General features: G+C 40.6%; 1 protein-coding gene across 1 annotated transcript; it reads right to left on the bottom strand.

Annotated features, from left to right (window-relative positions):
• Positions 1–478: 478 nt before the first annotated feature.
• Positions 479–1,424, bottom strand: TAS2R16 (taste 2 receptor member 16). The gene is given in 2 exon segments (XM_014558502.2): positions 479–1,157; positions 1,159–1,424. Coding segments are annotated over 2 exon segments (885 nt in total). The 3' UTR covers positions 479–538.
• Between the last annotated feature and the right edge of the window lie 14,941 nt (positions 1,425–16,365).

The following is a 16,365-nucleotide window of genomic DNA, read 5'->3' as shown; positions in this document are numbered from 1 at the left end:
TAATTAAATGAAAGTCCAGAAGCAGCAGCAGCAGAGAAAGATACAAGACCTTCTCCTGACTAAAGTTTTGAAAGTAAAGCGAGGGCTTAGATATGGAGAGCATTCGGATTGTGGGCAATACATTCTTGCGAGGAAGGGGTTTGTGTTAATATGTGAAGAACTGGCAGTCATGAAATGGGTAAAAATAAAAATAAAATGTGGACACCGTGATTTTGGATCTCTTGTGCTGAATATCCTGGGAGTCAGATTCCAGAGGTAGAGTGGATTAAGGAGGGATGGGGAAGTCATAGAAAGTTAGGACCAACCTGGAGAGTGTGGGAAGGAAAAGAAAGGGGTGGCATAGAATAGAGAATGGATGCTCGTTTAGAGGGAGATGGCTGTGGGGAGAGAATGAAGCTTGCGTTTATGGTACATCACTGTCACACAGGGGATTGTCAAGAGTCATGCCAGTTGGGTTATTGGTATTAGTTGTATCAATACAAACTCTCTTCTGCCCAGGGGTCTTCTTGTATCCTGTGCCTCAGGCAGCCTCTAAGTCCTAGCATCTTACTGGTAAGGCCTTTTTCAATTTAGGGCTGGTCAGCATCAGTAAAATGGAATGAATAGAGACTACAGCATAGATGACAGCTTCCCAGGCCCAGAACCAGGACCTCTTATCCAGGAGGGTACCTATGATGGAGATGAGTATGGGCAGAAAATAAGATGTGAAGATGATGAGGAAGATGGCCAGAGACCTCAGGGCAGTAACGTGAGCTTTCAGGCTGGAGCTGGAGTGCCCAGTGTGACCATGTTTCATCTGCCTCAGATGTTGGGACAATAAGGTCATGAGCAAGACAACGGAGACCAGGAACAGGAGGAAAGGAATAACCAACACTGCCACTTGCTGATATATGGAAAAATCCCGCTGAAATGTCTCAAGTCTTTCAATCACAGTGCTGTTTCTAGCAAAGTGCCTCATAGACTTTAACTGAATCGTGATGCGATGCCTCGTAGCTGAAAAGATGATTGACAGACAAGAAATCAGCAGGCAACCCAGCAGCAGCCGAGGAACCAACTTCACAATTCTCCGCTTCAGACAGAGGAAGATGGGATGGCTGAAGGAAGAGACTTTGATACAGTAGAAGACAGCAAGCAAGGAGGTTAACCAGAACGAAAGTGTTAGTAAATTCCCAGACGATTGCCAAGTACCAAAATACATAGTTAGGGTGGAGGTAGGAGCAGAAATTGAACAGCATCGATGACCACTGTTGACAGAAGCGGCAGATGCCCAGAACAGTGAGAATCTTGTCCACAGGTGACAGCCTTTTAACCTGCGCCCACTCTCTGCCCAGCACCACAGCAGTTAAGCTGCTCTGCACAATTATTATCAAGGACTCAAGCATGTAGACGATTATGCAGAAGACAGTGAGTTGGATGGGTATCATCCTTCTAATCCAAAGAGGCTTCCCAGGCACAGACTCAGAAACCCTGCAACGATTTCCAGGTAAGGACCAGGTTCCCGGCCCTACTAGAATTTCATGCAAGAAGATATTCCCCTCTGGATGCAAAATGTCTCTGGCGGATGTTTGACTTTGCCATCTTCCTATCTACAGCATTTGCTTACGCTTTGCTTGCTGGTTTGCAATTAGGCTTGGATGCAGGGAAATGTTGTTTGAATGTGGAGTCTTGCTTCTGCAATGATTTGATTATTCCTATAAAAGGCATCCCTATTTCATAACCATAACCATGTTGTTTATTTCCTCTTTATCTGCCTGAGGTATCTTTAGTTTATTCCTCCATCTACTTTATATGACAGCTTCTCTCCTTTAACCTGAAATTTGAACCACAGGAAAGAGAAATCCTTTACTGTCCATTCATGTCCTGGGTAATAGCTTCTAGACTGCTCGCTGAGTTCTGGAACAGAGTCAACTTCAGAAACCCGGTCTCGCTGGCTTCCACAGCAGCTGAGGGTGAATGCTACTAACCAAAATGTGAGTGTAAATCAAAAATAATAAAGAAAGCCTTTGCTCTGAGATTCCACCCACAAAATTTCTGGAACCTGAGAACTTCAAGTATCCTCACTCAATATGGGCCACTTTCTTTGCTGCCCATTGAATTCCTCAACTCAGAGAAATCACTGCACAGCATCCACCAAGCTCCCTACAATTAAGGTGTGGCCTCCTTGGCTGGCGTCCTTCTGACTCCAGCCCCTTGAGCACATACTTTATTTCTGTATCTTTGGGAATTGTTCTTGTTCTATTATCATCACTGGTTTTTTTTTTTAGATTAAAAAAAACCCTGAAGTATAGTTGATCTACAGTGTTGTGTTAATTTCAGTTGTACAGCACAGTGACTCAGTTATACATATGTATCTATTCTTTTTCAGGTTCCTTTTCACTGTAGGTTATTACAAGAGAGTGAATATAGTTCTCTGTGCTGTACAGTAGGACCTTGCTGTTGATCTGTTTTATATATAGTAATGTGTATCTGTTAATCCCAGACTCCTAATTTGTCCCTCCCCCTCTTTCCTCTTTGGTAACCATAAGTTTGCTTTCTATGTCTGTGAGTCTGTTTCTGTTCTGTAAATAAGTTCATTGCATCCTCTGTTTTTAGATTCCACATATAAGTGATATCATATGATATTTGTCTTTCTCTGTCTGACTTATTTATTACAGTAATGTCTAGGTTCATTCATGTTGCAGCAAGTGGCACTACTTCATTTTTTTTATTACTGCTTTTTGTTTCCCTTACAGGGTGAGGCTCTGTCACTGCACCCCTTACCACTAGTGAGACAATTTTTAAACATTAAGCCTAATGAATAGAGCAGCCTAGGAGACTTGCTCTCTATGTTTGTTTATGTATTTATTATCATTGAACTTCCCCTTCTCTGAAAACCAGCCTGATGGTGATGGAATCACTGATGGTGGTAACTTCAAATGCCCCTGACCCTGGTGCAATCTGGTTCTGTAAAACTGTAGCCTTCTGTAAAGTCCCCATTAGGTATTTCTGGAAGTGTCTCCTGTGGGCTGGCAAGCAAGTCTGACCCGAGGAAGGGCTGATCTGTCAGGCACCTGCTGAGGGTACGGCCCCTGGCAGCGACTTCCCTTTCCAGCCGTGCAGCATGGCTGGGCGCACCGTCCCCTATCAATGTGCTCCCGCTGCTCGGAGCTTCATCCCTGCAGGCTCTGAGCCCAAGCTGAGCAGCCAGTATCCCTGGGGCCGCAGCCCTGTATTCACGCTCTGGGCTGTTTGAGAAGACTTAGAAGCTTAACCCCTTACCCTTCTGTCCTTTGTAATTTCAATGAGGCAAATTTGATTTGCAGTTGCCCCAGCAACTACAATAGGACTCTCATGAAGCAAGCTTTTTTTCTATCTCGATTCTGGGACCATCATTCCAAGTATCCAAAGTTACTGGTATGAAGTGAATGCATAGTGGTGTGTGGCATCTTGGAACATGAAAATGGTAATTGTAGTCTTTGGAAGCTGTTTTGGACAAGGGAAAAAACTATACATTACTTCTAAAGGTCTCAATATATAGGAATCCATAGCTCTACAGACAGACTAGAGGATGAATTCAGGAAATGAGTTCTGGAAAACTACACCATATAGACATCACATATTTAATTAGTGGCTTCAAAATTGAGAAGATAATTATTTTAATTACTAGTTGGTGAGGGAGACAAAATGAAAGTCATTGATCCTATGTGTGATAAGCACCAAGTCTGTACGGACTTTTAATCATTCAAGGAAGAAAAAACACAAGGAATCCAACGTGAAGCTTAGAATTCTTGAATGTAAAACAAGAAACCTCTGGAACTCATGATGCATAGGTAAACCATAATTTAAAAAATTACACTAGGAAACAGAATATTAGAAAGCATCTGCTCTGAGTTCTTGGCCAAGAATTCCAGGAAGTTGCAAGAATCAGGAAATTTAAAAAGTAAGACTATAACATAATAGTTTGCAATTAAAAGGTGAATTGGTTGAGATGCATCCAGATATAAGGAGGGAGAAAGATGAGATAAGAAATGATGGTAAGTGAAACATGCAGTCATAGCATTAACATCCATCCTGTCCTGGATGCGCTAGGCAGTGCTCTCTCCTGGATACACTGCCTCATTCTGGGAACCCTCAAGGCTTGGCCCTACTGCACCCGGCAGGCGCACCGTCTATGTGATAGTGACCAATGGATACTATTTGGGAAAGTTCAAATGTGAGACATTTAAAATGAGTTCCTAGACTGGTGATTGATGTTCCCTGGGGTCAGGAGTTTAAAGGCTGGTTTTATTGTATGTACGTATGAATCGTGCAGAGCGATTTTTGGGGTCCCTTGATTCAGTGCCTAGAACACTACAGCACACAGTAGGCACTTAGAAAATGCCTGTTGAATGAATGATGAGTACAAGGAGAGCAGACTAGAGAACCATGTGTCCTATTATATTACAAGTGTAGGTGCCTTGAAAATCATAAAACCAGCGTCCTAGCCTAAGAGAGAAATGCACACATGTGATTGTATTCCTGTCATTCAAAAACTGAAATTGGCCAAGATGCTAAAATATAAATGTGCCCAAATAGGCAGCTATTTTTTAGGGAAAAACTTGTGACTTGGGTGTGTAACTGGAACAGCTGCATCAAAATTGAGTAAGACGAGGGTGGGGAGGGTATAGCTCAGTGGTTACAGAACATGATTAGCATGCACAAGGTACTAGGTTCAATCCCCAGTACCTCCATTAAAAATACATAAATAAACAAATAAACCTAATTACTCCCCCCCCAAAAGAACAAAATCAAACAAAAAGGAACTCCCTTTAAGAAAACTGAATGAGACAAATGGACAAATGGTGATTATGAGTTCTAATACATCCAATGTGATATTGTGGAGAGTGGGTCCCATGATGTGCTCTGCTGTGAGTGTGCATTATCAATCAGTGTTTGGACCAACGGGTTGGCACATGGATCCTAAGTTAAACAATGTGTACTCAACAATGTGACTTCAACAGTTGTTAATATAATGTGGTCATTTATTTACATCGTAGGTAAAATAATGTGAATATTCACCCCTCCCGGAATATTCTCATTCTAATCCCCAACACCTGTGCAGATGTTGCCTTATGGACCAAAAGGGGCTTTGCAGATGTGATTAAGTTAAAGATCTTGAGATGGGGAGATTATCCTGGAAACCTGGGTGGACCCAATGTAATTATAAAGGTCTTCATGAGAGGAGGCAGGAGGGTGAGATTCAGAGAAGGAGAGGATACTATGGAAGAGTCATGAGCCAAGGAATCCAGGCAGATTCTAGAAGCAGGAAATACAGTCGGTTAACAATGCCGTGTTTATTTCTGTTGTACAACATAGTGATTCAGTTATACATATACATTATATTTAATATAGTCCCCTATGCTATATAGTAAGACCTTGTTGTTACCTATTTTATATATAGTAATTAGTATCTGCAAATCCCAAACTCCCAATTTATCCTTCTACCCTCCTCTTCACCTCTCTGGTAACCATAAGTTTGTTTTCTACGTCTGTGAGTCTCCTTCTGTTTTGTTAATAATTTCATTTGTAACGTGTTTTTTTAAGATTCCACATATAAGCATCTTTCTCCTTCTTACTTATTTCACTTAGTATGACGATCTCCAGTTCCATCCATGTTGCTGCAAATGGCATTAGTTCATTCTTTTTTATGGCTGAGTAGTATTCCATTGTGTGTGTGTGTGTGTGTGTGTGTGTGTGTGTGTGTGTGTGTGTGTGGTGTGTGTGTGTGTGTATACACATATACCACATCTTCCTTATCCAATCATTTGTCAATGGACATTTAGGTTGCTTTCATGTCTTGGCTATAATAAATAATACTGCTATGAACATTACGGTACATGTATCTTTTTGAATTAGAGTTTCCCCCAGATTCATGCCCAGTAGTGGAAATCAGGATCTTAAAGTGACTTTGCACTCACGTGTCCATTGCAGTACTATTCACAACAACCAAGAAGTGGAGACAACCCAAAAGTCTGTCACCAGATGATTGGATAAATAAAACATGGTATGTACATATGAAGGAATATTATTCAGCCTTAAAAAAGAAGGAAATCTTGCTATCTGTGACTGCATAATGAATCCGGAAGACATTATCCTAAGTGAATTAAGCTAGTCACAGTAGGACCAATACTTCATGATTACACTTATATGAGTGAGTCAAACTCATATGACTATTTTAAGCAGAGACTACAATTGTAGTTGCAAAAAGCTGGGTGGTGGCAAATGGAGTGTTGTTATCCAATGGGCATATACCTTCACTTGTGCTCGAAGAGTCAGTTCTAGAGATCTGCTATACGACATAGTATCAATAGTTAACAATATGGTGCTATGCATTCAAAATTTGTTAAGAGGGTCAATCTCACGTTGAATGTTCTTCCCACAAAAACAAAACAAAACAACAAAGGGACACAAAGAAACTCAGGTGTTGCACATGGTGATTCCCTTGACTGTGGTGATGGTATCACCAGTGTTTGCCTAGGTCTAAACTCACTAGATTGTACACATGAAATAGGCATGATTCTACCTCAATAAAGTTGTAAAAAATAAATAAAATCAATAACTGGGGCCTAATTGCCATCCCTAATACTCTGCCTTAATTATCTGGGGTGTAGACTGGGTATCAGGATTTTTAAAAATCACCCCACCTAATTCTAAACGGCAGCTCAATTTCAGACACACTCCGTTGGCACCGCCTCTGTGGAGAAGATACCTGCCTGTGTAGTGAGAATAACAAAACCGCTACACGCATTTTTACTTTGAAAATCATTTGTAGGGTGAAATGAGCTCTTAATTTTATATGCTATGCAATCCATGTATGAAAGTGGCCCTTGTAAGATATATTTTATCCCTCAGTGCCATTAGAGAACATGGATTTTGCTGGAGCTTTCTTAGTTTCCAAATTTGTGAATATGCAGACCATTCTTATATGATCCAAAATTCTGGTATATTGAATATGCTGGAAAAGCCACAACATTCCTGTGACTACAAATGAAATATTTAATGCTATGTACATCAGTGTTTTCAAAGCATTCACTGATTCCATGTGTGTTTTAATTATCTAATAGCATTAGAGCCTGAACATTATACAAAATGTAGGACTGTGGCTTCTAAACAAAGCCGTCTTTGAAGATCCTATGAAGACATATACTGTATGGACCTCTTTTAGCATCTCTGTGTTCTATCAATCCAAAGATAATTCAGCTTTGGAGGTAACTTAAACCTACTTTTGCACCTACATATAGTAAAGGAAGATTCTTTTGTCCACAGGAAAAAATTGCATTCATCCTTGAAGACTGTGGGGAAAAAATGATTTCATCCTCACCTTAAAATGAATAGCGTGTTTTGTTTACCTGCCTTCCTTTTGTAATTCCCTTCCTGAAAAATAGAACTCCTTTCCCCCCAGGCTTGTCACTGAGGTTTGCCTTTGACCCTTGTTAAAGCTATCCCAGATTTAACAAAAAACGCTGCAATCAGGTGTTTCCCAATCAGCCAAACGCATTTTCTTCCTTGTATTACTAGCCTCCAGGAACACTCAAAATTGATCTTTTGTCATGTGGCAACAACTCCCAAATGGTCAGCCTTTTGAAAGAGTATCTAATAGAAACTAATGTGGTCCAAGCACAGGATCTGAACTCATTCTGTCTTCTATTTTTGATTCTGCCACCAACCTGTGCAGCCTGAAGCAAGATGATTTTTTTCCTTTGCTTTTTATCTCATTCTTTAAATAAGAATCATGGCATTAATTTGTTTAGTCTCCAACTTATTGAGTGTACACATTACTGAAACCCTGGGAGCATGTACCCAGTCAACTCGCAAACTGCAGATTATGGAATTTACAAGAACTATAATTTAATCCTAAAATGATGCCATCCAAAGGCCTGAGGCAAAATGCTGACCAAAAGGAGTTAGAGACGCTCCACCATCCCACCATCAACAGCAGAACAACCGGGATTCAGGCGACGTGCGTAACTCCACTGGGCACGGCCTGTTCTCATCACTCTTTCCAGGCACTGTCTCTGATGCCTTAGAAGGTTTCAGCACTCAAGGTTCAGAGCCTCTGGTGATCCGTGGTAACGTGGAGGAGAATAGCTCTCCCCTCTCCTGTGACATTCAACTAGAGGGAAACAAGAGCCAAGCACCATTCCAGAGCCTCAGAGATGTTTTCTTTACTTTGTGTCTCTCCCTCGGACTTAGTTTATACTAAGTCCATGAAGCTGGGAGGGGTTACGGCAGAAAGATAAACTCCACCCTCAGAGACACTCCTCTCTTGCAATATCCAGAGCCATGGCTCCTTTGCATTAATAGCATTAGCATCTCCTAGAAAATAGTTATGTAGGTTCTTGAGCCCTCCGCAGATCTACTGAATCAGAGATTCTGCGACCCAATACTCGAATCTTAATAAGCCTTCTAGGTGATCTTAATGCTTGATACGGTTTGAGAATCATTGATTTAAATATACATCCTGCCTGGTTCCTTCTAGCGTAGGGATGACTCAGGTCATGGGACGTACAGGTTACCGTGCGGTCACTCCCCAGAAAGCTCCAGTGGTAAACAGATTTCTCTGACTCCAATGAAAGGCACAACCTGGGCCCCAGCTGACACTTTCTCAAAATATAAAAGAAGTGAGGTTTTTGTTTCTGTTTTTAATAAAAGGTGTCCCACTGTGAAAATGTCCTTGTTCTAGTTTAGGGGGTTATAATATTTTCAGAGGTTGAGTACTTTAGTGAGAGGTTTTGGAATAAATCTTTAATAAAAGTATGTGATAATGGAGAGTGAGAGCTGGATGCACAATGGAGGAGCTGTGAGAAACCTTTGCTTGGTTACCTTCTGTAGGTTTCTCAGCGACAAGGTCAGTAACTCATCAGCCAGCCCTGGGTGCCCACAGTGCTGCCAACCCTCCTGGTGACTTGGGTACATCTGTACCACTGAAGGATTGGCACTGGGAAAAAAACAGAACCGGGAAAATGAAAATAGCAACAAGGAAAGGCAGGGAAATGAAGAAAAAGGCAGGAGTAAGAATTGAAGAGGAAGAGGACAGACATTCTCAAGCCTCCTGGTCTTTGTCCCATCTCAGAATCTGGAGTTGTTCACAGGCTGCCAAAACCCTCTTTGTAGAGGCAAGAGAGGCTGTGCTGGGACTATGTCCCTGGAGTTTGAAAACAATCATTTCTCAACAGTAAAGATGCCAAACACATGCCACTATCCTGCTAGGACCAGCCCCCTTCCCCCAAACCTTCATACATCACAGGACATTTTTATATGCTGGGAATGATCTAGTGGAGGAGAGGAAGATGGTGATGCAGTGGCAGCAGCAGCAGAGAGAGAGAGAACTACCTTTAGGAGCTTTGTCCTTTGTAGACAAGCTAGTGGGACCTAGTCAAGTAGAGGAGTTGACCTTTGCTGTATAAGGATTTCCCCCCTCTAATAGCAGGAGGAAAAGAAGCATATATGTGGTGATAGCATGTAGAAGTTCCTTTCTTATTATGCCAATCTTTTTAGTGATGTAGGAAGCAAGGGCCCATGAGTTGAGAATGAGGGAGGGATGGAAATGTTGGAATTTAAAGACAGAGTGAACATGTGTGGTAGATATGTAGGCATCAGAGACGTCTAGGGGTTGTGCCTTGCAGAACTCTGGAGGGCGGCATTTGCACAGACCAGCCAGTAAAGAGCTGCGGTGGCTGTGGCTCTGAAAATGTGCTGCTGGGAACGTAATGACTGGTGGCTCCAGTGTCTACCCTTCTGGATCCACAAACACATTTGCAAGTGTGCTTCCCATGGGCTGTGCTCACCTAGTGCACAGAGGGAGAAGGCCAAATAGTGCAGATCCATTCCTGTGAGGTGGGGGACTTCCCAACTGTGACTTTGGCTCCAGGTCACTGTTCCTTCAGGCCAGAACTTTCTCAGAACTGCACCGGAATCTTCCAACCTAATCCTCTTTCTTCCCTCCATCCCTTCATAGAGGTCAAGTCTCAGTCTGGATTCTATCTTTGTCTTCTCTAGTTTCATCCTTTTTGTTTGTTTGTTTCACAGGCATTTCTCCAATAAATTCCTTGTGTATCTGGTACTATTTTGGTGTCTGCTTTTTGTAAGTCTGAACAAACATAAATGGTACTAGGAGTGGTCTGAGAAACAGGTGATCAGATGGGGTTTGGACTGACTCACTCTTATCCCAGCAGGCAAAGAGGACCTCAACACGAATGTTATTTAGGGCACGTAGAGTTGCTGGCACAATATAGTATCATGATTGCTAAAGATTTCGCTGGTGGTGAAATCAGTCAGACAGAGAAAGACAAATACTGTATCATATAACGTATGTGAATTCTAAAAAAGCCAAATTCATAGAAATAAGAATAGAATGGTTTTTGCCAGGGGCTGAGGGATGAGGAAAATGGGGCTATCTTGGGCAAAGGGGATAAACTTTCAGTTACAAGATGTATATGTTCTGGGAATCTAACATACAGCATGTTGACTATAGTTCACAATACTGTATTATATATTTGAATGTTGTTAAGAGAGTAGATCTTAAATGTTATCATGACAAAAAGTGGTAATTACATGAGGGGATGCAGATGTTAACTAACCTTATTGTGGTAATCATTTTGCAACATACACATGTAGCAAACATTATGTTATACACCTTAAACTTAGATATATGTCGATAATATCTCAATATAGCTGAAAAAATTACAGATTAGATTCTGCAGATGAAAAGATCAGTGAACTTGAAGAAATAACAGTGGAATGTATTTGAAACAAAATGAGGAGAGGAGAAAAATATCTAGGGCAGAGGGAGAGAGAGAGAGACAGAAACAGGGACACAGAGAGAACATTGTCGGAAAACATCTTCAAATAGACATGTAATTGGAGTCCCTGAAGGAGTTGAGATGGGGGAGAGGGGAAGGAATAGAGAAACATTTGGAGTTATTTTTAAATAATAATGGTAGTTTCTGTAGAAAAATGGAAAAATAAAGTGTAATACATCCATACAATGAAATATTATTCAGTGCTAAAAAATTTGATCTATCAAGCCATGACAAGAAATCAAGGAACCTTAAATGCATATTACTAAGTGGGAAGAAATTAATTTGAAAATCTTACATACTCTCTGTAATTCCAACTGTATGACTGTGAAAAAGGCAAACTTATGGACAATCGGTGGTTATCAAGGGTCAGGGGGAAAATGGAGGATTTTTAGGACAACTATTCTGTATGATACTATAATGGTAGATACATGTCATTATATATTTGTCAAAACCCACAGAATGTACAACAGTAAAAGTCAACCTTGATGTAACCTGTGGACTTTGGGTGGTGGTACTGATGTGTCAGTGCAGATTCCTTGATTGTAACAAATGTATTTATTAGTCCCTGGCAGGATGTTGATAGTGGAGAAGGCTGTATGTGTGTGGGGGTGGGGTGGGCCTGGGGAGGTGATAAGAGGTAAACTGGGAGCTGTCTGGGCTTTCTGTTCAGTTTTGCTGCTGAAACCTAAAACTGCTCTAAAAAAATAAAGTCTATTAAAAAAAATGGTCAGAAAAATTCCAGACTCATGAAAATTATAAACATACAGATCTAAGTTCCTCCTCTATTCCTTCCTTTGGTTCATATAAGATTTAGGATTATGGATAATCTCACATTTGCTGACTATGTCTTTCTCCAAGGAGTAATTTATGACCTAATTCCCTATTATTCCCTTGCCCTTCCGAAAGAACCCCACAAAAAACCCAAAGAACAAAAACCCAAGATTTGAATAATCGTATGTAACCATGAGTAATCATCATTTGAAATTTTTTATTTTTTTGTGCTAGCATCTTTGCTCATTTTAGACATTCATAATTGAAAGTGAAAAAATTAAAAGTTAAGAACTCTAATATGCAAGTTATCTAGGGAATAGTCATTTGTTGACAAACCACATGCAACTGTTGTATGAAATGAGATTTATTTTTAACAGATGAACTTGCATTTTATGGTTTGTTTTTAGGCATGTAATTCTTCATCTTGTTTTAACCTTGAGTGGAAAGAGCATAAGAGATAGAAGGCTTTAATGTTTTTTCCTTTTTTTCTGGGATCCTCTAGATATTTAAAAATTTCTTTTTACTATTAAGAAATAAATCATGCTTAAGAGGAAAAATTTGCCCACCTAGACAAAAAAAATTGGGTTAGTCTCCTCCATGACTACCTCCCTCCCCTTCCTGGGACATTCTAACTTGATGGATTTAGGAATTCCTTATTTTCTATGTGTATTGTATATATTTTTAATTTTTAATATGATGTTTTAAAATTTTTTTTATTGAGGTACAGTCAGTTTACAATGTTGTGTCAATTTCTGGTATACAATTATTCATTTTTATATTTGTTTTCACCTTAAGCTACTACAAGATATTGAATGCATTTCCCTGTGATATACAGTATAAACTTGTGATGTTTTGACATCTTAAAAAGACTTTCTGGCTGGGGAGAGCCTGCTCCTCCCAGGGCAAGCCAGGAGCATCCTTGTGATATGCAAATTAGCCCTTCCTCCTCGACCTGGCTAGTGAAAGCAAAGATGTATAGAACGTCTAATAAATTTTGAAGACAAAATTTCCCAACTGTAATTTGCAATCTTCTTTCTGCTTGTAAACCCTATAATATTTCTATTATATAGAAGAAAATGAGGCGAGTAAACCTAAGTCTGAGGAGATTGTACCCAATAAACTGCATATTTTGACCATCAGTCTGTGTGCCTACGTTTTCACTTATTTGTATTCTCTCTCATTTTCATATATATGTCTATTTTCAACTTAGCCTCTTAGATCTTCCTTTAATCTCCTTCCAGAGAAAGACAGTGGGCACAGAAAGTCTCAAATGAATTCAAATACTACCGTGTATATGTTATATAGTCACATTATGTTAAAACATACAGCATGCCAGTTCCAATATCCCTTCCCAGTTTTTCATGATGTAATCTATTATTTTGGATACAATGAATCAGCTTCTTTCTTTCCTTTGCATCTGGGTAAACACAAGAAAGAGCCCTTCTGGACAAATGAGGAATAAAAATGTGTGACTTAGGTCCACTAGCTGGTCATTTTGTAATTTATAAATGAAATCTTTATTCTCATGGTAGCATACACAGGGTTTCTGAAGAATCAAAATCGAGGTCAGGGTTTTTAGGGTCTTGCTTTGAAGAGTGTCTTGACTTAGAGAAGGGGGAACTAAGAAAAAGTTAAAGATAAGTAGGTTAGTAATACTGTATTTGGGATCAAGAAAATTAGACACACTTTTCACACAGCAGCGGATGTTTTATTTTAGAATAATTTAATTTTGCTTCACTAAGTACAAGAATTTGTTGACCCATTAAGGAAAAGTTATCCATAAGTATTGGATTTTTCTTGGGAGTCAATGAGCAAATTGGAAGTGACCCCTGCTACTGAAGGAACATTCCTTGGATGGAGGGTGATGGTGAACAGATTCTCATTCCTGAGGCTGAAGCAGGATTAAAAAGGATTATAAGAAACCCCAAGTCCTACTCAAAGACCTGTACCTCGTCCCTGTTTCAATAAAAATTTGAGAGGTGACTCCAATTTCTGGTTATTACACATCCACTCTTGCTATGAACATGTAGCTGGACCTCACCATTGATCAAACCCCACTTCAAGAAGAGTGAATAGCCTGATAGCCGCTCCCTCCACCCCCAGCCCGAGGGAGGACACTCTGGCTGAGAGAGGACCTTCTTGTAAGACAGGTGACAGTGAAGAGGACATGGGGGCTGGGGCCTCTCCCTCCTGCTTTGTTCTTTGGAGCAAAATGAATTGGCCTTGGCTTCAAGAGTCTTGGTTTGATGAATACTCGATTTAACTGAACTGGGATTAACTATCCTCAGCCCCTTCCTCATTCCTCTAGCTAATCAAGCCACCTGGAAGAATTACGTGGTGTTTCTCATGTTCCAATGTATTGTCTTTGACAACAGTAGAGAAGCAACAAGCCTGAGCTCCTCCTGCAGTCACCTCCATGGCCCCAAATGGCAGCGCCAGCTTTCCAGGTGCATGTGGTGAAATATTAAAGTTATTGTCAACTCCTTCTTTCTTTCATATCTCACACCCCATGCATTAGCAAATGCAGATCTTCAAAACCTATCACTTCTTGTTGCCTCTGCTACTTACTACTATTTCGGAGCGAGCTCCCATCTTCTTGCCTGGAAAATATTGCAGGAGCCTTTCTGCCATCTGTCTGACCCCACTGTTGCCATCCACTATTTGTTCTCAACACAGCGTCCAGAGTGATCTTTTAAAAAAGTAAGCCCAACCGTGTTATTCCTCTTACACAAAATCACCCAGTGGCTTTTCATATTATAACAGTCTGCAAGCCCCCACAAGCTCCCAGCCCCATCATTTCTCTGACCACGGAGGCTCCAACTTCAGAGCCTCTTGAGGACTTTTAATTTGTTATTCCCAGTCCCATTTAACATCTTCTCCCACGTATCTACTTTATTGTCTCAAGTCCTTCCGGCCTTTGCTCAAATATCGCCCCCACAAGGAGGCTTTCCATTATCCCTTATATAAGGTTGCATTTCCTCCTTCCTGAGCTGTCCTTCACCTGTCCTCTCCTTTCCTCCTCCCTTTATTCCCAACTTGCATACCATATACTAAATTATCTGTCTAGTTTCTGCTCTCTGCACCAGAAAGTAAATGTCATGATGGCAGAAACTTTGTTCTGTGCACTGGGATCAAAATAAGCCCAGTGAATATTTTCTTGAACGCTATATTAAATTTTGCTAATGTTAGTTTAAACTTTTCAAAGGCTTTTTCTAACTTCTCGTAAATATTTGCTCATTATCACAGAGGGACCAGATCGAGGACTGTAGTTTGGAAATACAGCTAAGAGTTGTCACTGGTGGCAGTGTGGCCTTGTGTCCAGAGTACATACTGAATCATTCATCATTTCATGGAGCAATAGTTCAAGATTTCATTTAACCAAAGAGATAAATCTGAAAACAGGATCATGAAAGTACAATGGAGTGGTGGTGAGGAAAGTGAAAGGAGTACTGGAGAAAAATGACTCTGTGATTATGAAATATGATAATAAACAATATGCTGCTGCTTTGAATATCCTCAGAGATTAGATCTGTGCAGGGTGTTCTTTTCCTCTTCCGTTGTCGTCTGCTAAAATAGCACGCTTTTTCAAATTACCTCGGAATGCAGTGACCTGACTAGGGAATGTTAACCACAGGGTACTTGTCTCTCACCTCCCCCAATCCCCTCAGTCCTTTTCTGCAGATCCCTGACCCGCTTGGTTTTCAGCACCCTGTATCGTCATCTATTTCAGCTGCTCCCTTTCCCCCTCCTCCTCCTCCTCCTCCTTCTTCTTATTCTACTGAAGTTGACAATGTTGTGTCAATTTCTGGTGCACAGTGTAGTGCTTCATTCACACATGTACACACACATGCCGATGACTTCTTCACTAGCCCTTCGGGTTTGTTCTTGCTCTCATCCTGACTTGCCCATCTGTAGCGATGCTCTTTGAGGATTTTTGTGTGCCTACCATCCTATGTCTAGGTCGTGGGTCATTTCATGGCTCAACGGCAACATTTTCCTCTTTTACTCCTTCTTATTCAATTTCGTCTCCTACTTTCAATGCTTCAACTAACAAGAGTGCCTGCCCAACTTTGGAAAGGAGATTATTTATGGAGCCTATGCTTCTATCCCTCCATCCAGCTCAGGAAAATGGATTTCTCTCTCCTCGCTGAGAATCTGCTCTTCATGTTGCCCCCTCATCTCACCCTTTCCCACTTCCCTCTGGAGTTATTTTCATATTTTGTCCTCTCCCTTAATCAATATTATTTTTCTGTCTCCTCAGAGGCTTTCTGTACTCTCAAACATTCACAACGATAAAAATCAAAACAAACAAAAACTAAACCATCGGAATCAAAATTGCACAAAATCCTGCAAACCCTGGTAGCCTTTTTTCAACCCCTAATGTCTTAATGCAAAACTCCAGGGTGTAGACTTGCTCAACATTTCTGTTTTCTATTTCTGCTCACACTTTATGATCTGTTTCTTCCTCCACCATTTTTCTGAAGCCACTCACCAGTATATCACCCATTACTTTCTGTTATTGTGCCCTAACTATTTAGTGCCTTTTCTTTCTGCAAGGAACCATGTGGAGGCAGAGTAAGACAATGAGCCCACTAACCCCAGATTACTTCTAAGTAGAAAGTTTAGATCATTTACTGAGTGATGGTAAGAAATGAGTAATTGGATGTAAAAAAGCAGAAGAGGAGGGAAACAAGATTTGTATCTAGAAGTAGCACAAGAGACAAATGGTAATTATAGTGAGTGAAGAATGCTGCAGTGTAACGAGAACAGCATT

Source organism: Camelus ferus, chromosome 7, assembly GCF_009834535.1.
Source record: "Camelus ferus isolate YT-003-E chromosome 7, BCGSAC_Cfer_1.0, whole genome shotgun sequence".
In the NCBI taxonomy this organism is placed as follows: Eukaryota; Metazoa; Chordata; class Mammalia; order Artiodactyla; family Camelidae; genus Camelus; species Camelus ferus.
Note: the sequence above shows the minus strand (reverse complement) of the source record. Positions and strands in the feature narration are given on the sequence as shown.